The following is a 25,138-nucleotide window of genomic DNA, read 5'->3' as shown; positions in this document are numbered from 1 at the left end:
ATCACTCAGACCGGAAGGCGTGGGAAACCCCACCATAACATCTTTAACGGATTCAGAAAGACCCTTTCTGAAAATTGCCGCCAAAGCATCATCATTCCATTTAGTCAACACAGACCATTTTCTAAATTTCTGACAATACAATTCTGCCGCCTCTTGACCCTGAGACAGGGCCAACAAGGTCTTCTCCGCTTGATCCACAGAATTCGGTTCATCATATAATAATCCTAAAGCCTGAAAAAAGGAGTCTACATTAAGCAAAGCAGGATTCCCAGATTCCAGGGAAAATGCCCAATCCTGTGGATCACCATGCAGCAGGGAGATGACGATTTTAACCTGCTGAATGGAATCACCGGAGGATCGAGGTCTCAAAGCAAAAAACAGTTTACATTGTTTTTAAAACTCAAAAATTTGGACCTGTCACCAAAAAACAAATCAGGAGTAGGAATCTTCGGTTCTAAAACAGAAGTCTGAACAATATAATCAGAAATACCCTGTACCCTAGCAGCAAGCTGGTCTACACGAGAAGCTAATTCCTGAACATCCATGCTAGCACAAGACTCCTCAGCCACCCATAGATAAAGAGGGAAGAAAAGACAAAACAGACTGCAGAAAAAAAAATGGCTCAACACCTTTCTTCCCTTCTTCTGAGATGCATTTAGCTCATTATTGGCCAGTTGTACTGTTATGATCCGGTGACCTTGGAGCCGCATGAAACTTTCTCTGGAGTAGCTGGAAACTATACTGACCGCAGATCCTGAACTAACACCGCAACTAGAAGTAGCCGTGGGGTGTGCTTAACAAACCCTAGACACCTCGACACAGCCGGAGGACTAAATACCCCTATAGATGGAAATAGGAATACTACCTTGCCTCAGAGCAGAACCCCAAAGGATAGGCAGCCCCCACGAATATTGACTGTGAGTAGGAGAAGAAAAGACACACGCAGGCAGAAAACAAGATTTAGCAAAAGAGGCCACTCTAGCTAAATAGGAAAGGATAGGACAGAATACTAGGCGGTCAGTATTAAAACCCTTCAAAAAATATCCACAGCAGATAATACAAAAAATTCCACAATCTAACTAAAGACGTGGAATGAATATCTGCAACCCCAGAGAATCCAACAAGACTGAGAAAATACTGACACAATCTAAGCTGGACAAGAAAACACAAAAGAATAGCACTGAATCATGAAGCACACAGCATGTGTGCCACAGAAACAAAACCAGACACTTATCTTTGCTGATTTGGCAGAAAGGCAGGAGGAACCAGGCAGAGGTCCAACACCTCCCAACAACAATTGACAACTGGCAAGGACTAATGAATCCTGCACACCTAAATACCCCAGTCAGAACAGCAATCAGCAGAAACACCTGACCAGGAATGAAACCCAGGGACAACTGCATTACCACCTACCACCACCGGAGGGAACCCAAAAGCAGAATTCACAACAGGGGACTGGAACATATTTTTCGAGCACATAGAAGACACTTGGTTAGCACCTGAGGATGCTCGGAGAATACCTTATAGCAGCACGTTCACTCATCACTAGTGCTGACCCATCACTGCCATCATCTGTACTCCAAATGAGTACGTTCTGGTATCAATGCAGTACCAAATTCTTAAAAATGGAGCACGCTGTTAAACAATTTTGTGCAGAGTCACAATCTGTCTTCAATGTTTTTTTCATAGCCCTATTCTTGGAATTCATGTGGCGGAATTACAGAGGTCAGACGCCCATTAGCGCACAAGTTTGGATAGGCGATAACTTTTAAAGGAAACCTGTCACCCCCCTCGCGTTTGTAACTAAAAGAGTCACCTTGTGCAGCACTAATGCTGCATTCTGACAAGGTGGCTCTTTTAGTTCTTGTTCCTGGCACTGCTGAAAGAATCTTTTTAGAAATTTGTCCCTCATACCATCAAATCGCCACGGAGGCAGGTCTTTCCCCCCTAATCCAGACGCCTCACTGCCGTCAATCATGGCCTCTGCACGCCGGACGCCGCCTCCTCTTCCTTCATTAGCGTTCCCGGCGCCTGTGCTGTTATTTTTTTTTCCGGGCATGCGCAGTTGCGCTGTCCTTCGAACTTACAGCGCAGGTGCCGGGGACGCTAATGAAGGAAGAGGCGGCGCCCGGCGCGCAGAGGCCATGAGTGACGGCTGTGAGGCGTCTGGATTAGGGGGGAAAGACCTGCCTCCGCGGCGATTTGATGGTATGAGGGACAAATTTCAAAAACGGACGATTATTTCAGCAGTGCCAGGGACCCGAACTAAAAGAGCCACCTTGTCAGAATGCAGCATCAGTGCTGCACAAGGTGACTCTTTTAGTTACAAACGCCTGGGGGGGGGTGACAGGTTCCCTTTAATGCTGGGAATAACCCTTTGAGGTTTGCCCATGACTCCCGATCACTTTGTATCTGTTCTCTAATGTGAATATGTAATCATCCGGAGAATTACAGTAAATGGGATATGCAAATGCCGAGCACATTGGCGCCAGACACCTGCAGCGGCATTTTCTGCACATTACTTTGGGGTGTCTGTTTCAGAAGAAGAAAATCTCCAACCTGGAATCATTCATAGCTGACACTTTACAGATTAGTTTAATATGCAGCTTTCTATTTTGGAGTCGACGACACAGCTGTGTGAATGAGCCGCGAGGAACCGCCAGGAACAGGACGGAAGATAAAAATATCCTCAGAAGTTTAGATCAGAGACTTTCCAAGTTCAGTTTATTTCCAGGAGAGATGAGTGAATTTATTCAATTGGAGTTGAAATATCAAATTTTTCAAAATGTAGCATTTTTCCAGAATATGGATTTTTGCCAGGTTGCGCCACGCAAATTGAGTAACATTGCTGCTTTTTTCTGAACTATAGGGGGGCAACAAAAGGTTGAAAAAAACAAACAAAAAATAATAATAATACTCACCTATTCCGCCACCCCTGCAGTCCATCATCCCACCTCTGCATCTTCTTCATCTTTCCTCTCTCTGGGCTGGGGCTTCCGGTTGGACAAGGCCTATGATGTCACTGCGCACCGTCGCGGTGTATGCTGTCCACATAGGCGCTAAGTGTAGGCCTCGGGTGATGCAAGTTACGATGTGTGCTTCATGGTGCTCAGTGACATCGTAGATCTGGTCAAGCCAGAAATCCAAGCGCTGTGTATTTCTAGTGTGAGATCAGTTGCCCAAAGTCATTTATCCCCTTAAAAACATTAGTTACTTACTCAAATCTGTGAAAATCGGCTGTTTGCCCACTTTGATGCCCATTTTTGTGCCAGTTTTATAATTTTTGTAGCTGTTTTTACGTGTATTCACATCAGGGCCCCTCGCTGCATTGTATGTTATTATTGTGATGCTTACTTTTTGTTGTTAAACCTATGAAAAACAGAAAAGAAAGAATTGCAGAATAAGAAACTGATGAATAAGAAACCAACTTCAGCCTCGTTGCAAACTGTCCCTAATTTTCAGAGACAGTCCTGGCAGATTTCTACAAACCTTACCCACAAATGGGCGGCTTTGTTTGGAAGATGAGAAGGACTAAAGCATACAATAAGTTGCCAACATCATTGGTTGTGGGTAATTCAGACAGTTCTTCTTTTCCACAGTTTTCTTCGCTCCGTCCCTCTGTATCAAATGTGCTCAGAATTTTCCCAAAAGGTGACGGAATGTGAACATAACTCTTACTGGAGCGTAAACTGCCCCAGGCGTGTTGGATTTGGTCAGTGCCCCTTTAAGTCATCACAGTGTAGAAGCACCGTCCCGGTGCGCTTTAGTATTTCACAGGGGATGGGCCGCCACTGCCAACATTCACAAAGAGGAATGGTGGCGGCATTAATAATGTCTGAGCGTTTAGCAGTTGGGAATCAATGAGCGAGTCGTTTGTAATCACCATTATAATTTATGGCTCCTTCTCCACGTTCACCCGGTAATTTAACTTCATAAATAAATTACACGACGCGTTTTATACCCACATCCCATCGCTAGAAGAAGGGAAACAACACAACCCAGCCACGTCGGCCGCTCTGACTCTCTAAATGCAGTCAGTTGTGGCAAATGGTTCCTGTTGCCGGCCCGATGCTTAGCGGCTTTTTTTGTGTGTTTTTATGGAGACGAGTGTTAATATTTTGCTGGTTATTAGCCGGGGGATGAGGACTTTGCACCTGTCGCTGCTGCAGTCTTGGTAATGACAAGTAATACCGTAACCATCATTATAGCTGTGAATATTGGAGATGAGAGTAATTGAATGCACTGAGAATCGAGGGAACGTGGCAGGTAATGACTATGGGGGATATTGCTTTAGTGTTGACCTTATTCAACTCGGCCATCTGCAGACAGACAGCGCTGCCATATGCCATGTGTATCAGGAGGGCAGGCGGGATATTTAACAGTTCAGGAAACAGCCTGGATAGATTGCCCAAAACGCGTCAGGTAGATCATAGATCCACTCTGGATACAGCAGATATCCTGCTGAGATTCTCATCATAATGACCTTGACATGCAACTGGATAATTAAGAGAATGCAGATAGTAATGTAGCTGTCATATTTCTCATTACCACTATAGGATGAACATGACTTTATAAACTTTTTTTTTATCCTATTTTAGGAGTTAAAATACTCAGTGGTGAAATAAACATTTCTTGACTTCTTCCATTTCAACACTCACCATATGAAATAAAAAAAAAAAATATATATAATTTTTTTAATCCATATGGTGAATGTGAAATGAAAAAAAAGATCTATATATATTTATTAGTTTGGACTTGTTTTTTTCAACTCAAGTCCATTATTTGAGGATATCATATAGAGTTAACTTGTAGCAATTTCTGACACCTTGCTAATAATTCCATCTCCTACAAGTGCTTCTTACCAAATTAGAATATCATCCAAAAGTTACTTTATTTCAGTTCTTCAATACAAAAAATGAAACTCATACATTAAAGTCATTACAAACAGAGTGATCTATTTCAAGTGTTTATGTCTGTTAATGTTGATGATTATGGCTTACAGCCAATAAAAACCCAAAAATCATTATCTCAGTAAATTAGAATACTTTATAAATCCGAAATTTGGCCTACTGAAATGTATGTTCAGTAAATGCACTCAATACTTGGTCGGGCCTCCTTTTGCATCAATTACTGCATCAATGCGGCGTGGCATGGAGGCGATCAGCCTGTGGCACTGCTGAGGGGTTATGGAAGCCCAGGTTGCTTTGATAGCAGCCTTCAGCTCGTCTGCATTTTTGGGTCTGGTGTCTCTCATCTTCCTTTTGACAATACTCCATAGATTCTCTATGAAGATAAGGTCAGGCGAGTTTGCTGGCTAATCAAGCACAGTGATACTGTTGTTTGTAAACCAGGTATTGGTACTTTTGGCAGTGTGGACAGGCGCCAAGTCCTGCTGGAGAATGAAATTTCCATCTCCAAAAAGCTTGTTAGCAGAGGGAAGCATGAAGTGCTCTAAAATTTCCTGGTAGACGGCTGCGCTGACTTTGGGCTTGATAAAACACAGTGGACCTACACCAGCAGATGACATGGCTCCCCAAACCATCACTGATTGTGGAAACTTCACATTAGACCTCCAGCAGCTTGGATTGTGGCCTATGCACTCTTCCTCCAGACTATGGGACCTTGATTTCCAAATGAAATGCAAAATTTACTCTAATCTGAAAACAACACCTTGGAGCACTGACAAAAGTCCAGTTCTTTTTCTCCTTGGCTCAGGTAAGACGCTTCTGGCGTTGTCTATTGGTCATGAGTGGCTTGACACAAGGGATGCGACACTTGTAGCCCATGTCCTGGATACGTCTGTGTGTGGTGGCTCTTGAAGCAATGTCTCCAGCAGCAGTCCACTCCTTGTGAATCTCCCCCAAATTTTTGAATGGCCTTTTCTTAATCCTTTCAAGGCTGCGGTTATCCCGGTTGCTTGTGCACCTTTTTCTACCACAGTTTTTCCTTCCACTCAACCTTTCATTAATATGCTTGGCTACAGTGCTCTGTGAACTGCCAGCTTCTTTAGCAATGACCTTTCGTGGCCTACCCTCCTTGTGGAGTGTATCAATGACTGCCCCCTGGACATCTGTCAAGTCAGCAGTCTTCCCCATGATTGTGGAGCTACTGAAACAGAATAAGGGACCTTTTTAAACACTTATGAAGCCTTTGCAGGCGTTTTTGGTTAATTATTCTAATTTACTGAAATAATGAATTTTGGGTTTTTATTGGCTGTAAGCCATAATCATCAACATTAACAGAAATAAACACTTGAAATAGATCACTCTGTGTGTAATGACTCTGTATAATATATAAGATTCACTTTTGTATTGAAGAACTGAAATAAATTAACTTTTTGATGATATTCTAATTTAGTGAGAAGCACTTGTATGTGATAGTAAGGTAACCCAGACACCATGATATGTAGGGGTGTATTGAGGACTGGCATCGAGAATCACTGATTTGGACAGTTATATGTGCAGAAATCCAAAATATGATTTCATTTTTAGATGTTATTTTGATTTTTAAATAAGAGTGGATTTTATAACCTTTTCTATTTTTTTACTTATTTATTTTTCATCTTTTTCTTTTTTATTGGTCCCCATAGGGGACTTGCATCTGGGCTCACTGAATTGATTACCGATCTCCTGTGAAGCCTGGTCACAGGCTGGGCTTCATGGGTGTACAAACTTGGAACAGGGCAGTGACGTGAGCCTTCGGTAGCCATTAGCACCCCACAATCATGTTGAGACCGGCATCTAAAAGGTTAAACTGTTGAGATCGGAGCTCTTTCCTTTCACAGCAGTTAGACTGCGGTGGTGGCTGTATATACATAACTGGCACTGAATATGGAGCAGGCTTAGCCTTTCAGTGCGCACATCTGCTATATCTGTACGATAGATATCGCTAATGGAAAACTGGGCAGAGTGGACCCACGAGCACAATGGACCTGCGCATGCATTGGTTCGCCAGGTGTTGGCGCTGACCCTAAATGAGAGTAAAACCTAAAGGGCAATGCCATGACACTTTACACACCACTAGAGGGAGCACTGCATACAGATTTAGATCTGTATACAGTGTGCTCCGCCTCCCCCTAGTGGTGAGCAAGACAGATAGAATTCCATCATAATGCCATTAATCTGCCGAGGGTGACACCGCGCATGCGCTGGTTTCTAATGCTGCATGAAATGTTATTTCAGGTCGCTGATGGACAGGTCTAGTCACATGACACAAAAATAGCCAATAGGAACTTATTCTAGAGATTAAAGGAGTTATTCACATTGGTGATCTCAGACACCCTTTACTACTAAACTTTATGTAATGTTCCTACTGCAAGGTCATTATAGTAAGGGCAGTATCCAAGGAATATTTGGAAAAAAAAATACACTCTGGCCAATACCAGCACCAGCGAGCTCAGCCAACACCAGCAAGCCCGGACGGCACCAGCAAGCCTGGCCAACATCAGCGAGCCCAGGACGGCACCAGTGAGCCTGGCCGGCACTAGCAAGCCTGGTCAACATTTGCAAAGCCTGGGCGGCACCAGCAAGCCCGTCCCATAACAAGCCCTAATTAAGCCCCAGAAAATATATGTTTAGATCTTAGTACGTTTGCAGAACGTTTTTTCCAATTGATATGAATTCCATGTGACCGGTCTGTGAGCCTGATGGGGATCTGATGGTGAACACAGAATATCACAGGCACCCTGTATGGGAGCCGCATGCTGAGATTTGTAGTTTCTCTCCAGATAATAAGCCTCCGGCTGAACAGAATCATTAGTCACTTGTTCGTATATAGACTTGTACAAGTCTTCACAGTGAACCCAGCACCTGGAGAGACGATACCAAAATAATTAATCCCTGTGTGAATGTTCATATAGGCGAGATTGTGCTTATGCTGCAGAACCTGAGCTGCATTTATGCCATTGCATGGAAAGCAGTTATGGCTCGTTACTGTGAGATATGATCAGCCATCGACGGCTGCAGTCAGAGAGTAGTCATCATTGCATGGCAGGAAATATCATAGATATTTGAGGTGCGGCCGGACTGATATTGACAGTTTAGTCCAATTTCTTGGCGTATACGCTAAGCATTTTCATAGGCTCCCATTCTAAAAACTGAGGCCAAACAAGCCTCCTTTGACCACTGTGAGGGAAATTGCATTGCCATACCTTTTTGTCTTGCAATGTTGAAAATCAATTACCCCCAGTCCATCATTGAATGCAATGAGTTAATCAGCTTGCTAGTTAAGGTACCTTCACACTAAGCGACTTTGCAGCGAGAACGACGACGATCCGTGACGTTGCAGCGTCCTGGATAGCGATCTCGTTGTGTTTGACACGCAGCAGCGATCTGGATCCCGCTGTGATATCGCTGGTCGGAGCCAGAAGTCCAGAACTTTATTTCGTCGCTGATCACCCGCTGTCATCGCTGGATCGGTGTGTGTGACACCGATCCAGCGATGTGTTCACTTGTAACCAGGGTAAATATCGGGTTACTAAGCGCAGGGCCGCGCTTAGTAACCGGATATTTACCCTTGTTACCATTGTAAAAGTAAAAAAAACCCACTACATACTCACCTTCTGATGTCTGTCACGTCCCCCGCCGGCAGCTTCCCTGCACTGACTGTGTCAGCGCCGGCCGGCCGTAAAGCAGAGCACAGCGGTGACTTCGGCATCGTTGAAGACAGTTTCAATGATGCCGAAGTCGTTCCCCTGATCGTTGGTCGCTAAAGAGAGCTGTCTGTGTGACAGCCCCCCAGCGACCTAAACAGCGACACTGCAGCGATCGGCTCGTTGTCTATATCGCTGCAGCGTCGCTGAGTGTGACGGTACCTTTACTCTTTTAGACTCCAGACCCTTGAAATAGCAAGTACCTCAGCAGCACATCCTTCACTCTGCTTATGTGAATGCAGCACTCATTCACAGTGATGGTTACAACGCCTCTCAAGGTTACCTTTCTTGGCAGCAATGTCCATCAGTAGTTTATCTGGTCATTTTAAAGTTCTCCCGTGGTCTGCTCATTCAGTTACCGCATCGCAGTCCATCATACACAGACACAAGTCTCCTATCCATATATCAGAAGGTAGCTGACAGCACAGCAGACATGTGGATGCAAGTCCTAATTCCACTGGACCCGATGGAAAGAATACATACCAAGAAAAAAGTGAAGGACAGCATCCAATCCAGGTGAAAAATCAAAGTTTCCTTTATTGTGCCAAGTGCAACGTTTCAACCACAAAGGTCTTTTTCAAGCATCTTGAAAAAGACCTTTGTGGTTGAAACATTGCACTTGGCACAATAAAGGAAACTTTGATTTTTCACCTGGATTGGATGCTGTCCTTCACTTTTTTTCTTGACAAGTCTCCTATCCATTGTAGCATAGCGACTGGTCATGTGAATGATGGACAGTATGTATCGCAGAGGTGGGTGGCCCTGTGATGGAAGCCTGGGTATGTTTTGCTCAAGCAGATCTACTGCTGAGGGGTTTGTTTACATTGGGAAGGCTTCCAGGTGATTGGAGAGATGGGTGGGTTCAGTCACCTACAAACCCAGCCAAAGAGGCGTGTCTGAACTCGTAAGATGGTTTTGTGTGTAAGGACCTGTGGTGTTGTCACGCTCACCTGACTAGCCATGTGACAGGTACCCGGGTGTGGTTACACCTATGTAAAGGAGGTGTGTGTAGCACATGGTAAGAGAGAGATTGAGTGAGTGTGTGTCTGTCAGGGTGGACACACTTCCGTGTGTCCTGGCAGGACACTGCAGAATGGCCTGTGTGTTGGACGGTTCCAAGTGGGGACGTCCTGGAAGCACACAGAGACCATTCCAGGCTGGAGAGCCTGCGTGCTGGACATAGCACGGATGGTTGGTGTTGGAGACTCCTGGGAGTGGAGTCGTCCTGGAAGCACCTGGAGACCGTAGACCTGGACGGTCTGTGTTGAGGACCTGGGACTGACCTGAAGTTAGTGTAAGGAGTGGAACTTCTGAGAGGTAACCCCGGACAACGGGATTGTAATATACAGCAGAGAAGCCCATCTGCTACGTGAACTGTCTAATGTTTCATGGCTGTAATGAAATGGACTGTACCCTGTCTGGTTTATGCAGAGTTTGAATAAACCATATGGACTGATATGTGTGAGATGTCGTGCCTGAAGTGTTGATCCTGCTGCCAAGCGAGTATCCCCAAGACCCGTAGCTGGTGAAACGCTACACCATCTATGGCCTGGCACTCCTTTTTGCACTCAGGTCCTGGTGTGGCTACCAATTGCCCCTCTCGGGCAGCTTACGCCTCACCTATAAGATGAATTCTTCAAAGAAAATAAACTCAATGCCCCCAACTCTGCTGTGACAATTTGCATCCTCTTGTAGTGGCGGTACTCTTATAAGCAATACCAGGGGTCATGGATGCCCTTTTGCACCGCTGACCTCAATCTGCTCTCTGACCTAGCCATATTACATTATCAGTGAACATAAGTTTGGCATTACTCTGTATTTAACTGGGCCTTATGCTTCACAGCACAGTGAATTGGTGGTGGTACACAGCAGGTATATAGCATAGTATATAGTACCTGACATTAGAATGGAATTTGTACAGTAATAGGGTAACCTTTAGGTTATCAGGATTTGTACTTACCCATAGCAATCAATAAAGGATATGGCAGTCCTATAGAGTTTGGAATAAATCAGTGAGGTACTGGTGGCTTGAGTCCGTAAAGGGATGATTTTACTATTAAAATAGGGAGTATGGCAGAATAGGCTCAAGAGTAACTGTAAAAATGAGGCAAGCCTCGTAGTTTTCTGATGCACTAGCACTGAGAAATTAAGCACTGAAGCTGCAGGCAAATAATATTGGAAGTGCAGTGAGGATGTGTCCGTGCACGCTGAGTTAATCAACAAGCCCCGCCTCCGTGCACTTCCAGGGTAATTTGCACATGGCTTCAAAGCTCAATTTCTCAACACTAGGACAGCGGATTACTATAAGGCAGGTATCATTTTTATTGCTGGGCTATGACCTGTACAGCCAGACCATCAGTTTCAGTAATAGAATTGACCCTATAATTTTATTAGAGGCTCCAATTTTAGCCCTCATACCTGACCTCTGGCTCAACCTCTCTTTCCAGCCCCACACGCCTACAAATCCAAGTCCTAATGGCCGGCGAATGGGAGTTGTGCGATATCTTTCGTCCTCCATCTAGGAAACTGGGTCATAAATAGTAATATTTAAGAGGAGCTGACTTGTGCTGTTCTGCGGTCCTGTGACAGCTGTCTGCGAGCTTTTTAATGAAGTGTTCCTTTTTTTAAATTGATACGGGGCCACCTGTGCCGCCCGGGCGTATTGAAAATGATTTTCTTCGCTCTTATTCCAGAGACAGTGTGTGGCTAAGTATCGCTGTGACAGCTCTGAAAAGCAGGCAGCTACTTAAAGATTTCATTCACATAATTGATGAGATGTGAAATTGGTTCACTCTCGATTTGCCCCGGAGCTTATTCCAACTGCAATCTTATTTTTCTTATTTTTTTCCTTATAATGGAGAAAAATGTTAAGTTTTTGGGGGGATCAATCTTCAAAGTATTAACCAAGAATAATGTCATTGATTGAATAGGAAGCGGATTATCAGAGATTTCTTTAAAATGCCGCACCTCAAAGGAAAGAAAAAAAAAAGAAGAGGTTTATTAGTAAGTTTTCCCTTCTAGGAGCTGAAGCTGCCGTTTCTTTGGATCAGCGCAGGAGGAGGATTATCGTCATTTATCTCAACTTGCAATTGATTTTCTGCAGGAAATGAAGACGAGACGATTGTATACAAGACAATGGGGTAGAAAACATCTTGTGTCGAGACCCTCCACCCGAGGGGGGCTCTCCGCTCCCCATTCCCACTGAAATTGCTTTTTTTGGAGATAATCTAGTTAATTGATTTTTTTTTTTTCTTAAAAAAAAAAAATGATATCCAATTATTAGTTTCTTTGGATGTCATGGGGACGTCTTCCCGCCTGTTAGCCAGAGAGCTGCTGCACAAATCAGCTTCCCTCCTGCAGGACTCGGTCTGACCGTGTATTACCCGGATGGACATTCATTTCAGTGCGCGCCATGTAATACCATGTTTATCCTGCAGAGGCCGACAGCAAGTTCTCATTTAGAGAAAGGGCTATAGGGTGTGATGTATTAATAATTATTCAATCCCAGAGCTGCGTTCCGAATTCCGATATTTTATCAATGCAAAACTTTTCTTTTTGTAAACGCCACTGTTCTCTTGAATCCGGTGTTTTTCTTTTCTTCGTGCGCCTCTCCGTTTCTGAGATATGGTCCCTTTTTCTCTAGTTATAAATGGAGCCCCTTTTTTAGACAACTAGGCGTGGTCCTAAAAGGATAAACCTATTTGGCTAAAAAGACTGGATTTATATACAGGGAAGAAGGGGCCATATCTCAGAAACGGAGAGGAGCAGGAACAAAAGAAAAACTGCGCCAGATTCAGGAGAACAGCCGCATTTACACCATGTAAACAAAATACAGATTTATGGCAAGTGATCAGTCCTCTTAAAAGCTTCTCCCTGTGAGTTTAGAGCAGTTCCTACTTTCATCTCTATCAGTGCAGATGTAGCACCCAGCGTTGTATACTAGTCTCATGACAGAATAGATTCTGGCCCACAGACCTCTAGATGCAGCTTTGGATGTGACTAGAGAACAAGGCATCTAAATTATTGTGACAATTTATTTTACTTAAAGGCATGTATCTGAGGCTAAACATTATTTTTTGGAATTCGGTTTAATTAAAAAGGTTGTACCATTTTGCTTTTACAGGCTCTTTGTTTCTATGCACATTCAACTTTGATGAGGTCTGCAATCATAAATCAGTTGAGAACAAAAGATGAAAGACCATCAAACCATTATGGCGAGCTCACTGATGGATTCTCAGTTAGGCTAGGTTCACATTAGCGTTTCTGTGCGCAGCGTATCGTCTGCATGCGCAAACACATGCTAAAACACATGCAAATGAATGCTTACGCCTCCGCATCATCTTACACACAACACAAAAAAAACCCGCTGCATGTGCATGCGTTTAAATGTGTTTTGGCATGCATTTGCGTTGTTTATGTGCATGGTGGAGGTGGTGACATCATTTCCTGGACATGCGCAGTCTGAAGTACGCATGCCTATCGAACGCATGCGTACACATGTCCTTGCGTACCAATGCGTTCCCATAGACAGTAATGTGGTTTTTTTACGCACTCATCCGCATGATTGCGCAATATTTGACACCTCAAAAAATGCAACATGTTGCGTTCACCGGACACCCCCCGCACACCGCAAAACAACGCATGCGTACGCATCCGCATGCAAACGCATGTCCCTGCGTACACCATGTTAAAGATATTTACGCATGACGCATGCGGATCTATGCAGGTCATACACTGCACACAGATACGCTAATGTGAACCCAGCCTTAGTGCAATCTGCAGCCGGAAATAACCAGTGCAACAAAGAATCTGTAAAAGTCAAACGGCGTAAAATTTGTAATGAAACCCAAATTAACTTTTATTCACAGCTACATGAATTTATGGGAAAAAAATTGACAACCACTTCTAGAGGATGAATCCTCCCACCTTGGTGTTCACTTGTTTCATATTTATATCTTCAGAGCTGAACTCACTATTCTGCCTCTCCCTTCTTATCTTTTCCTTACAGGATGGGAAAATCTTTTGCAGAAGGACGGCATGCGATTGTCAGAACCCAAGCGTGGATTTGTTCTGCTGCCCAGAGTGCGACACCAGGGTCACCAGCCAATGCCTGGATCAAAATGGCCGCAAACTTTACCACAGCGGAGACAAGTGGACGTACAGCTGTCAGGAGTGTCGCTGTCTGGTGAGGAGGGTTTGCCCAAAGTGACGCAATGTAATCTGCACCTTAACTTAGTGCCATCATTGGGAGTCAAAAAGTCACAAGAATTAAAGCTATGTCACTATATGGCTACATACATCGGGTCTTATAAGTCAATTCTCACCAGCTCTAACTGCCAGCAGACAGGAGAGCAAGCGCTCAGCAGACAGGAGAGCAAGCACAGCTACAAAGCCTATTCCTTCTATTGAATCAGTACTCTGAGCTGTGTGTGCTCCTGTCCGTTGAAGTGCATACTAATCGAGGGTTTCAGGACCCGGACCCCAATGATCTGCATATGAAACATTGATGCAAAAAACGTTTAGTTACTTTTTAAACAATCAGATTTTACTCATCTTGATTCAGGTGAAATATTCTAAAAAGTGTATAAAGTAGCTTAACGGGTTGCTTTACCTCCGCAGGCCGGGGAGGTGGACTGCTGGCCGCTGAGCTGTCCATCTCTAAGCTGTGAGTACACTGCCATGTCAGAGGGCGAGTGCTGCCCACACTGCGTGGACGACCCATGCTTAGCAGATAACATCACCTACGACATCAAAAAGACCTGTGAAGACAGCCATGGGGTCATCCGGCTCAGCGGCTCTGTATGGACGATGTCTGGATCTCCGTGCACAACTTGCAAATGCAAGGTAAACTCCTCAAGGGAAGATCATTCCTCTCCGAGCAATGACCATTAATTTCAGACAGGAGTTTTTTGCTTTAAGTCTGAAATTAGTATGTGATTTCAAAAGATCCTGCTCTCTTAAAGAAAAAAAAAGAAAAAATTAAAAATATGTAAAATATATATATATATATATATATATATATATATATATATATATATATATATCACACACACACTGCTCAAAAAAATAAAGGGAGCGCTAAAATCACACATCCTAGATATCACTGAATGAAATATTTAACTTGTAAATCTTTATTCATTACACAGTGGAATGTGTTGAGGACAGTAAAACCTAAAAATGATCAACGTACACTCACCGGCCACTTTATTAGGTACACCATGCTAGTAACGGGTTGGACCCCTTTTGCCTTCAGAACTGCCTCAATTCTTCGTGGCATAGATTCAACAAGGTGCTGGAAGCATTCCTCAGAGATTTTGGTCCATATTGACATGATGGCATCACACAGTTGCCGCAGATTTGTCGGCTGCACATCCCAAAGATGCTCCATACAAGGCAGGATGGATCCATGCTTTCATGTTGTTTACGCCAAATTCTGACCCTACCATCCGAATGTCGCAGCAGAAATCGAGACTCATCAGACCAAGCAACGTTTTTCCAATCTTCTACTGTCCAATTTCGATGAGCTTGTGCAAATTGTAGCCTCAGTTTCCTGTTCTTAGCTGAAAGGAGTGGTACCCGGTGTGGTCTTCTGCTGCTGTAGCCCATCTGCCTCAAACTTCGACGCACTGTGCGTTCAGAGATGCTCTTAGGCCTACCTTGGTTGTAACGGGTGGCGATTTGAGTCACTGTTGCCTTTCTATCAGCTCGAACCAGTCTGCCCATTCTCCTCTGACCTCTGGCATCAACAAGGCATTTCCGCCCACAGAACTGCCGCTCACTGGATTTTTTTTCTTTTTCGGACCATTCTCTGTAAACCCTAGAGATGGTTGTGCGTGAAAATCCCAGTAGATCAGCAGTTTCTGAAATACTCAGACCAGCCCTTCTGGCACCAACAACCATGCCACGTTCAAAGGCACTCAAATCACCTTTCTTCCCCATACTGATGCTCGGTTTGAACTGCAGGAGATTGTCTTGACCATGTCTACATGCCTAAATGCACTGAGTTGCCGCCATGTGATTGGCTGATTAGAAATTAAGTGTTAACAAGAAGTTGGACAGGTGTACCTAATAAAGTGGCCAGTGAGTGTAAATCACGACTAATATCCCACGGAGGTCTGGATTTGGATTGATGCTCAAAATCAAAGTGGAAAATGAAGTTGCAGGCTGATCCAACTTCAGTGGAAATGCCTCAAGACAAGGAAATGATGCTCAGTAGTGTGTGTGGCCTCCACGTGCCTGTATGATCACCCTACAACACCTGGGCATGCTTCTGATGAGGCGGCGGATGGTCTCCTGAGGGATCTCCTCCCAGACCTGGACTAAAGCATCCGCCAACTCCTGGACAGTCTGTGGTGCAACAAGACATTGGTGGATGGTGCGAGACATGATCTCCCAGATGTGCTCAATCAGATTCAGGTCTGGGGAACGGGTGGGCCAGTCCATAGCTTCAATGCCTTCATCTTGCAGGAACTGCTGACAGTCCAGCCACATGAGGTCTGGCATTGTCATGCATTAGGAGGAACCCAGGGCCAACCGCACCAGCATATGGTCTCACAAGGGGTCTGATGATCTCATCTCGGTACCTAATAGCAGTCAGGCTACCTCTGGCGAGCACATTGAGGGCTGTGCGGTCCTCCAAAGAAATGCCACCCCACACCATTACTGCCCCACTGCGAAACCGGTCATGCTGAAGGATGTTGCAGGCAGCAGATCGCTCTCCACGGCATCTCCAGACTCTGTCACTTCTGTCACATGTGCTCAGTGTGAACCTGCTTTCATCTGTGAAGAACACAGGGCACCAGTGGTGAATTTGCCAATCCTGGTGTTCTGTGGCAAATGCCAAGCGTCCTGCACGGTGTTGGGCTGTGAGCACAACCCCCATCTGTGAACGTCGGGCACTCACACCATCTTCATCGAGTCGGTTTCTAACCGTTTGTGCAGACACATGCACATTTGTGGCCTGCTGGAGGTCATTTTGTAGAGCTCTGGCAGTGCTCCTCCTGATCTTCCTTGCATAAAGGCTGAGGTAGCGGTCCTGCTGCTGGGTTGTTGCCCTCCTATGGCCCCCTCCAGGTCTCCTGATGTACTGGCCTGTCTCCTGGTAGGGCCTCCGTCCTCTGCACACTATGCTGACAGACACCGCAAACCTTGCCACAGCTCGCATTGATGTGCCATCCTGGATGAGCTGCACTACCTGAGCCACTTGTGTGGGTTGTAGAGTCCGTCTCATGCTACCACGAGCGTGAATGCACAACCAACATTCAAAAGTGACCAAAACATCAGCCAGAAAGCATTGGTACTGAGATGTGGTCTGTGGTCCCCACCTGCAGAACCACTCCTTTATCGAGGGCGTCTTGATAATTGCCAATAATTTTCATCTGTTGTCTATTCCATTTGCACAACAGCATGTGAAACTGATTGTCAATCAGTGTTGCTTCCTAAGTGGACAGTTTGATTTCACGGACGTTTGATTTACTTTGAGTTATATTCTGTTGTCTAAGTGTTCCCTTTTTTTTTTTTTTTTTGAGCAGTGTATATTGATGGGCACAGACTGAAGAGGGACCCTTGGCTCTTGGGCCCCTGTTTGCCCCTGCAATGGGCCCATTAGTACTAATCATGCAGTTTCCTGAGTTTCTCATGATGAATATAATATATAGCAATATGAAAAAATGTAAAGTTTCAGTATAATCTGAAAATCTGTGTTCTGAGTACATAGGTCCTATACAAACCTATGTGTCACCATGGTAACAGACTACAAACAAACCCAGTGCAGTCAGGTGTTATTCCCTGTCTCCTCTTATCAATAATTTACAGTCAGTACTGTAAAGAAGCAAGAAGATAGACAAAAGTGAGACGGATGATCAGACCGCACAGAGCTTGTTTGTAGTCTGTTACCATGAAGACACATTGGCCTCTGATTCATAAAGTTACTCACGATGAGGGGGGCATGCCGGAGTCAGACGCTCCTGATTCATGAAGTGGTGCAGTGGAGGGCACCTCTGTGTGCTACACTAGAATACTCCAGTGAGGGGGTGCAGGGGTCCCAGCAGCATCCCACCCAGACTTCTACCTTAGGGGGCTTAAATACCACTTTGTCACATAAAAGGAACATGGTAGTTAGGGGCCCTAAGCATTAAAGTAGATATGTAAAAAGGGTTGTCCATCCCTTTCAAATATTCTCTTAGGAAGGGAACAAACAAAGAAAAGAAAAAGATAGTTACCTGTCGCAATGGCACCGCTCCTCCGCACTTGGTATTATGTCCCTCGCCAGTCTCCTGGCATCAAGCTCCAGCTGGGAGCATCACATGATCAAATGTGAAGGCTGCAAACTGCAAATGATCAACAGCCATAGATTGACTGCAGCGGTGATGTGATGTTCCACATCGCCTATTGATGCCAGGGGAGAGGTGCCATCGCTGTAGAGGTGTATGGACACATTAAGAAAAATGTTAAAAATGGTGGACAACCCCTTTAAATGACATCTGTGGTCCCTTTGCTCCAAGAATGTGGGGGTTTCAAGCTCAATGACTATGTGGTACTGCAACTTCATCAAAATCAATAGGTGTAGGCTGCAGTATCGCACACACAATGTGTGCAGAAGAGCGGCAGAATCTTTAAAAATCCCTTTAAGACTTAGCCAACAATTCCTAAAAGGTGGAGTTCCCCTTTAAAAACCATCTATAAGAAAGAGAGCGTATATGCCAAGTCAAGGGGGCATTTGAAATAATATAATGAAAAATCCCACTGCACAAAATCCACGGTCTTAAAGGGAACCTGTCACCCCGTTTTTTTCAAGATGAGATAAAAATAGCGTTAAATAGGGGCAGAGCTGTGCTTTACATTAGTGTATTTTTTGTGCCTTTATTCCCCACCTATGCTGCCGGAATACCTTTGTAAAGTCGCTGTTTTGGGCTGTCACTCACGCTGGTCTGGTCATATGGGCGTGGTGACATAGCTGTTTCTCCCCCAGATCTTGCTCATCTTTCCATTGGTGGCGTAGTGGTGTGCGCATGCCCAACTGGCGAATCCACTGCGTAGCTGAAGGAAAAGAGCGCGATCTGCGCTATTCAGCGGTTTATCGGTGGGCGCGGCCATCTTCCTGAGGCCGCGCGTGCGCAGATGGTTGTGCTCGGCTTCCCGGGGCTTCAGGAAAATGGCCGCGGGATGGCGCGTGTGCGCAGATGGAGATCGCGGCGGCCATTTTCCTGAAGCCGAGATGCGAACTAGGCTTCAGGAAAATGGCCGCCGCGATCTCCATCCGCTCATCCCTAGTTCCAGCCTCTCCATACATTTCCTAAATTTTTATTTCAAAAGTGGTTCTTGAACGAGAAGAATTACAATTACATTAATTGGTCACTTTTGTGCCCCAAACCTCTCAAGCTTCAAAATGACCACTAAAAATTATAGAGAGAGGTGGTGTTCTGGAAAAAGTTGGGAGGTAGCCATATTTTTTGAGATTTTCCTAAACTATCTTCTTTTCTATCTCTCTTATTCTACAGAATGGAAGTGTCTGCTGCTCGGTGGATCTAGAATGTCTTCACAATAACTAAAAGTTCTAAACACGAGACTCTCGTACAAGAGAACGAAAATTTAGAAACAATAGGATGCAGTTCCCATCAATACGATGACTCAATGTTTTATACAGACAAATTACCAAAAGTCACCACCAAGAGGAAAAAAACCTTTGGCAGTGACTTCATTCTTATCACCGTCGCCCGGGGCGGCCCCAGGCTACTGTCGTCACAAGGATTCTCGCTCAAAAACTCCAGCAGTTAATGATCTCAATGTTGTGAGTCACAAGCTTTTTGGTTGTCCAATCAGAAAACACCTTTAAAAATTGGTCTCTTGTAAAATTTGGTGTCTTTCTTCTTCTTCTACTTCTTCCACCATTACCATGAGTGGTGGAAGATCTTGCCTCCATGAACGTCAACTCATTGCTCCTGGATTTTGTTTGAGGTCCCTGCCTGGTTGTATTTATGGAAATCTGTATATATGTGCAGTCTAATGGCATAGCTTCTTTATTTAATAGCTTATCTCGTCATCCAGTGTCTCAAATAATGTAAAAACAAACTCAAAAAAGCAAAAATAAAAACTTTGCAAAATTTTTAGAGGATTTAGATCTGCTAACTGGACCTCTACCACAAGATGTGAAGAAGATTGCCTTCCTTTGTTACCCTGGATGGAATATTACAATGACCCCCCAACTGTGTAAACAAGAGCCCATCTTGAAAACCGTAAAAAAAAAACCCCAAAAAAACAACAATCTTTTCGAACTACGATTACTTTCATCAATTTTGAGGAGTACTCCGAGGTCAATGGATTGGTGAAAGGAGGAAGGCTATGGAGCTGTGTTGTGCCACTTTGTTGGATGAGAAAAAAAAAAAAAATACCGATATGTACAAAAATATTTTCACATAGCGATTATTTTCCGAATGACAAATACTACAGATAATAAAATAAGAAATCATCTACAGAAAAATGGAGAAAAAAAATCTTTAAATCAATATTGCTGCCTGGAAATTACAATGGAAACTTTTCTTTTTTTTGTTACATGATTGTTATTAACCTTTTTTCACCACGCAAGTGATTTGTTAAAAATGGCAACAGGAATCTTTTATGTTATTATTTCAAGTAAGCATTGGGTGAATTAATTTGATTTTTTTTTTTTTTTAAACATGTTTTGGTCCAGGCGGTAATGCTGTTTTTTAAAGAATTACATCATAACCGCTCTGAATTTATCTTGTATATGTAAGATATATTTTACATAAAAGTTTACACTAACACGACACAGGAATTGAATAAAGAATGTAATAAATAAAAAAATATAAAAAGACTAATATGTTTGTTTTTAAAAAGAATTAGGGGGAAGGGGGCCACATGTGGGGCTTCTTTCCAACAGCTAATTTTTTTTATCCTTCAATCACTTGACAAACAAGTGATCGGAATTCAACGAAAAAGTCAAGGATTGGAGAGGTAAATATGATTTTGGAGCAATTTCAGATAATCACTTGTTCATATTAATAAAAAAAGAAAAAAAGATTTTTCCTATTGCAACATGCCAGAAAGTAAAGCTGGTTTCAAACAGCCACATTTTAAAAGTATTAGAGCAATAAGACGTGGATAATAATAATAATAATTTTTATTTATATAGCGCCAACATATTCCGCAGCGCTTTACAAATTATAGAGGGGACTTGTACAGACAATAGACATTACAGCATAACAGAAATCACAGTTCAAAATAGATACCAGGAGGAATGAGGGCCCTGCTCGCAAGCTTACAATCTATGAGGAAAAGGGGAGACACGAGAGGTGGATGGTAACAATTGCTTTAGTTATTTGGACCAGCCATAGTGTAAGGCTCGGGTGTTCATGTAAAGCTGCATGAACCAGTTAACTGCCTAAGTATGTAGCAGTACAGACACAGAGGCTATTAACTGCATAAAGTGTATGAGAACATGATGCGAGGAACCTGATTATTTTTATTATTTTTTTTTTTTTTTTAATAGGCCACACAGGGATAGTTAGGTTAATGCGTTGAGGCGGTAGGCCAATCTGAACAAATGAGTTTTTAGGGCACGCTTAAAACCGTGGGGATTAATCGTATTAACCTAGGTAGTGCATTCCAAAGAATCGGCGCAGCACGTGTAAAGTCTTGGAGACGGGAGTGGGAGGTTCTGATTATTGAGGATGCTAACCTGAGGTCATTAGCGGAGCGGAGGGCACGGGTAGGGTGGTAGACTGAGACCAGAGAGGAGATGTAGGGTGGTGCTGAGCCATGGAGTGCTTTGTGGATGAGGGTAGTAGTTTTGTACTGGATTCTGGAGTGGATGGGTAGCCAGTGTAATGACTGGCACAAGGTAGAGGCATCGGTGTAACGGTTGATGAGGAATATGATCCTGGCTGCAGCATTCAGGACAGATTGGAGCAGGGAGAGTTTGGTAAGAGGGAGGCCGATTAGTAGAGAGTTACAATAGTCCAGACGAGAATGAATAAGTGAAACAGTAAGACTTTTTGCAGAGTCGAAAGTAAGAAAAGGGCGAATTCTAGAAATGTTTTTGAGATGCAGATAAGAAGAGCGAGCCAGTGATCGGATGTGGGTGGTGAATGAAAGCTCGGAGTCAAGGATGACCCTAAGGCAGCGGGCATGTTGCTTTGGAGTAATGGTGGAATCGCACACGGAGATGGCAATGTCAGGCAAAGGTAGGTTAGTAGAGGGAGAGAACACGAGGAGTTCAGTTTTTGACAGGTTCAGTTTCAGATAGAGGGAGGACATGATGTTAGAGACAGCGGTAAGACAATCACTGGTGTTTTCTAAAAAGGTCAACATGATAACAGGAGAAGAGGTGTATAATTGGGTGTCGTCAGCATAGAGATGGTACTGGAAACCAAATCTACTGATTGTTTGTCCAATAGGGGCAGTATACAAAGAGAAGAGGAGGGGGCCTAGGACTGATCCTTGAGGAACCCCAACAGTAAGGCCATGTGCACACGTTCAGTATTTTTCGCGTTTTTTTCGCGCTTTTTCGCTATAAAAACGTGATAAAAACGCGAAAAAAACGCTTACATATGCCTCCTATTATTTTAAGTGTATTCCGCATTTTTTGTGCAAATGTAGCCTTTTTTTCCGCGAAAAAATCGCATCGCGGAAAAAAAAGCAACATGTTCATTAAAATGCGGAATTGCAGGGGATTCCGCACACCTAGGGGTCCATTGATCTGCTTACTTCCCGCACGGGGCTGTGCACACCATGCGGGAAGTAAGCAGATTATGTGCGGTTGGTACCCAGGGTGGAGGAGAGGAGACTCTCCTCCACGCACTGGGCACCATATAAGTGGTCAAAAAATAAGAATTAAAATAAAAAACAGTCCTATACTCACCCTCGATGTCTTCCCACCTCCACTGCACGCTGCCGTTCGGTTCCTGTAGCTGGTGTGCGGCGAAAGACCTGCCGATGACGTCACTGTCCTGTGATTGGTCGTGAGCGGTCATGTGACCGCTCACGTGACCGTGACGTCACGGAAGGTCCTGTGCGCACAGACCAGCTATAGGAAGAGGAACGGACGCCGGTGAGGAGATGTCTGGGTGAGTATAACCATTTTTTTATTTTTTTTATTATTTTTAAACATTCTATCTTTTACTATAGATGCTGCATAAGCTGCATCTATAGTAAAAAGTTGGTCACACTTGTCAAACGCTATGTTTGACAAGTGTGACCAACCTGTCAGTCAGTTTTCCAAGCGATGCTACAGATCGCTTGGAAAACTTTAGCATTCTGCAAGCTAATTACGCTTGCAGAATGCTAAAAAAACGCAAAAAAAACGCAAAAAAAAAAATGCGGATTTCTTGCAGAAAATTTCCGGTTTTCTTCAGGAAATTTCTGCAAGAAATCCTGAACGTGTGCACATACCCTAAGGGGAAGGTGAGAGGAGGAGGAACCAGCAAAAGATACAGTGAAGGATCGGTCAGAGAGATAGGAGGAGAACCAGGAGAGAACGGTGTCCTTGAGGCCGATGGAGCGGAGCATAGTGAGGAGGAGCTGATGATCCACAGTATCGAATGCTGCAGAGAGATCCAAGAGAATTAGCATGGAGTATTGACCATTAGATTTAGCTGTTAGTAGGTCATTAGAGACTTTAGTGAGGGCAGTTTCAGTAGAGTGTAAAGAGCGGAAGCCAGATTGAAGAGGGTCGAGAAGAGAGTTATCTGAGAGATAGCGGGTAAGACGGGAGTGGACCAGGCGTTCGAGGAGTTTGGAGATGAAGGGAAGATTAGAGACAGGTCTATAATTAGCGGCACAGTTTTGGTCGAGGGATGGTTTTTTAAGTAATGGATGTATGATGGCATGCTTAAATGAGGAGGGAAAAATACCGGAAGTGAGAGAAAGCTTGAATATTTTTGTTAGGTTACAGGTGACAGCCGGGGAAAGGGACTGGAGGAGATGTGACGGAATCGGGTCACTGGTGGGGTGAGAAGATGCAAGGAGCCTGATTACTTCTTCTTCTGTAACTGGTTCAAAGTCAGAGAGTGAACTAGATGCAGGGAGGACAGTGCATGGTATGAAGAGATTGGGAGATGATTTCCTGTCGAATGTGGTCAATTTTTTCTTTGAAGTAATTGGCCAGATCGTCAGCGCGAAGATCCGTGGTTGGGGCCTGCTCTCTTGGGTTGAGTAGGGACTGGAAAGTGTCAAAGAGACGTTTAGGGTTATTTGACAGTGAGGTGATGAGGGTGTTGAAATAGGTTTGTTTGGAGAGGTGAAGGGCAGAGTTGTATGTTTTTAGCATGAACTTATAATGGATGAAATCTTCGGGTAGATTAGATTTTCTCCACAGACGTTCGGCGCACCTGGAGCACCGCTGCAGAAAAAGTGTTTGCAGCGTGTGCCACGGTTGTCGCCGTCTGTGCTGAGTTGTTCTATGTATAGGAGGTGCAGCTTCATCCAGGGCACTTTGCAGGGTTTCATTGTAATGCTTCAGAGCAGAATCAGGACATGAGATGGAGGAGATTGGGGCCAATGAGGACTGCAAGTTCTTCATAAGTTTCTGGGTGTTAATGGCCTGTATGTTTCTATAAGTGTGGAAAGTGGGGGTGACCTGGGCAGGATGGCAATTCTTGATAGAGAATGAAAGAAGGTTGTGGTCAGAGAGCGGGAGAGGGGAGTTTGTGAAATTGTCCACTGAGCAAAGCCGGGAGAAGACCAAGTCAAGGGAGTTTCCATCTTCATGCGTTGGAGAGTTAGTATGCTGCGAGAGGCCGAAAGAGGATAGAGATAAAAGGTGAGAAGGAGAGGGGAGAAGCAATGGGGATGTTGAAATCACCCATGATAAAGGTGGGGTTGTCACAGGAGAGAAAGTGTGGAAGCCAGGTGGCAAAGTGATCCAGGAACTGATGAGAGGGGCCGGGAGGACGATACACCACCGCCACTCGCATGGAGAAGGGGACGTAGAGTCTGACAGCATGGACCTCAAAGGAAGGGAATACAATTGAGGGTTCTTGGGGGATAACTTGAAAGGTACAAGGTGGATCACTCATTGCGCTGCTGAACTGAACTTTTGTCACCAGGGTTCACTACAAAAATTGTGTTTTATGATGATCTGCATTATTTGCACTGATCGTCAGTAGAACTTCAAGGATTGAAGGGTCTTGCAGCCTTATGATGACCATTAGTGATTGGGAAAGTGCTGGGAGAAGGTGTTATCTGAGCATGCCCGGGTGCTAACAGTGTCTTCGGTGTGGTCGGGAAATTAGTTTTGAGTCCCTGCGAAATCTGTGACATCCCTCCACGTGTTGCAGTTGTCGAACAGCCGCGGACTCGAACATATTTTTTGATCATGCCAAAGACACTCTGTTAGCACCCGAGCATGCTCAGATAAGACAAAGAACATTCGCCCATCACTAATCTGCTCCTATATTGCCCATGTGAAACTATACAACACAAATTGAAATCATAAAAACAAATGAAGATAATCAGTCTCTACTACTGAAT

General features: G+C 44.2%; 1 protein-coding gene and 1 long non-coding RNA gene across 5 annotated transcripts in view; one reads left to right on the top strand and one right to left on the bottom strand.

Annotated features, from left to right (window-relative positions):
- Positions 1–20,483, top strand: part of NELL1 (neural EGFL like 1) — a 988,017-nt gene extending 967,534 nt beyond the window's left edge. For all 4 annotated transcript variants that reach the window (XM_077287196.1, XM_077287197.1, XM_077287195.1 and 1 more), the window contains 3 exons: positions 13,659–13,835; positions 14,270–14,494; positions 19,150–20,483. In XM_077287196.1, coding sequence (XP_077143311.1) covers positions 13,659–13,835; positions 14,270–14,494; positions 19,150–19,200 — 453 coding nt within the window. In that variant the 3' untranslated portion in view covers positions 19,201–20,483. The remainder of the gene's footprint in view (positions 1–13,658; positions 13,836–14,269; positions 14,495–19,149) is intronic.
- Positions 2,577–25,138, bottom strand: part of LOC143806546 (uncharacterized) — a 119,891-nt gene continuing 97,329 nt past the window's right edge. The window contains exon 3 of the long non-coding RNA XR_013221505.1: positions 2,577–3,369. This is a non-coding gene — a long non-coding RNA (uncharacterized LOC143806546). The remainder of the gene's footprint in view (positions 3,370–25,138) is intronic.

This window comes from Ranitomeya variabilis, chromosome 2 (genome assembly GCF_051348905.1).
Source record: "Ranitomeya variabilis isolate aRanVar5 chromosome 2, aRanVar5.hap1, whole genome shotgun sequence".
NCBI lineage: Eukaryota > Metazoa > Chordata > Amphibia > Anura > Dendrobatidae > Ranitomeya > Ranitomeya variabilis.
This window is presented reverse-complemented; position numbering and strand designations above follow the sequence as displayed.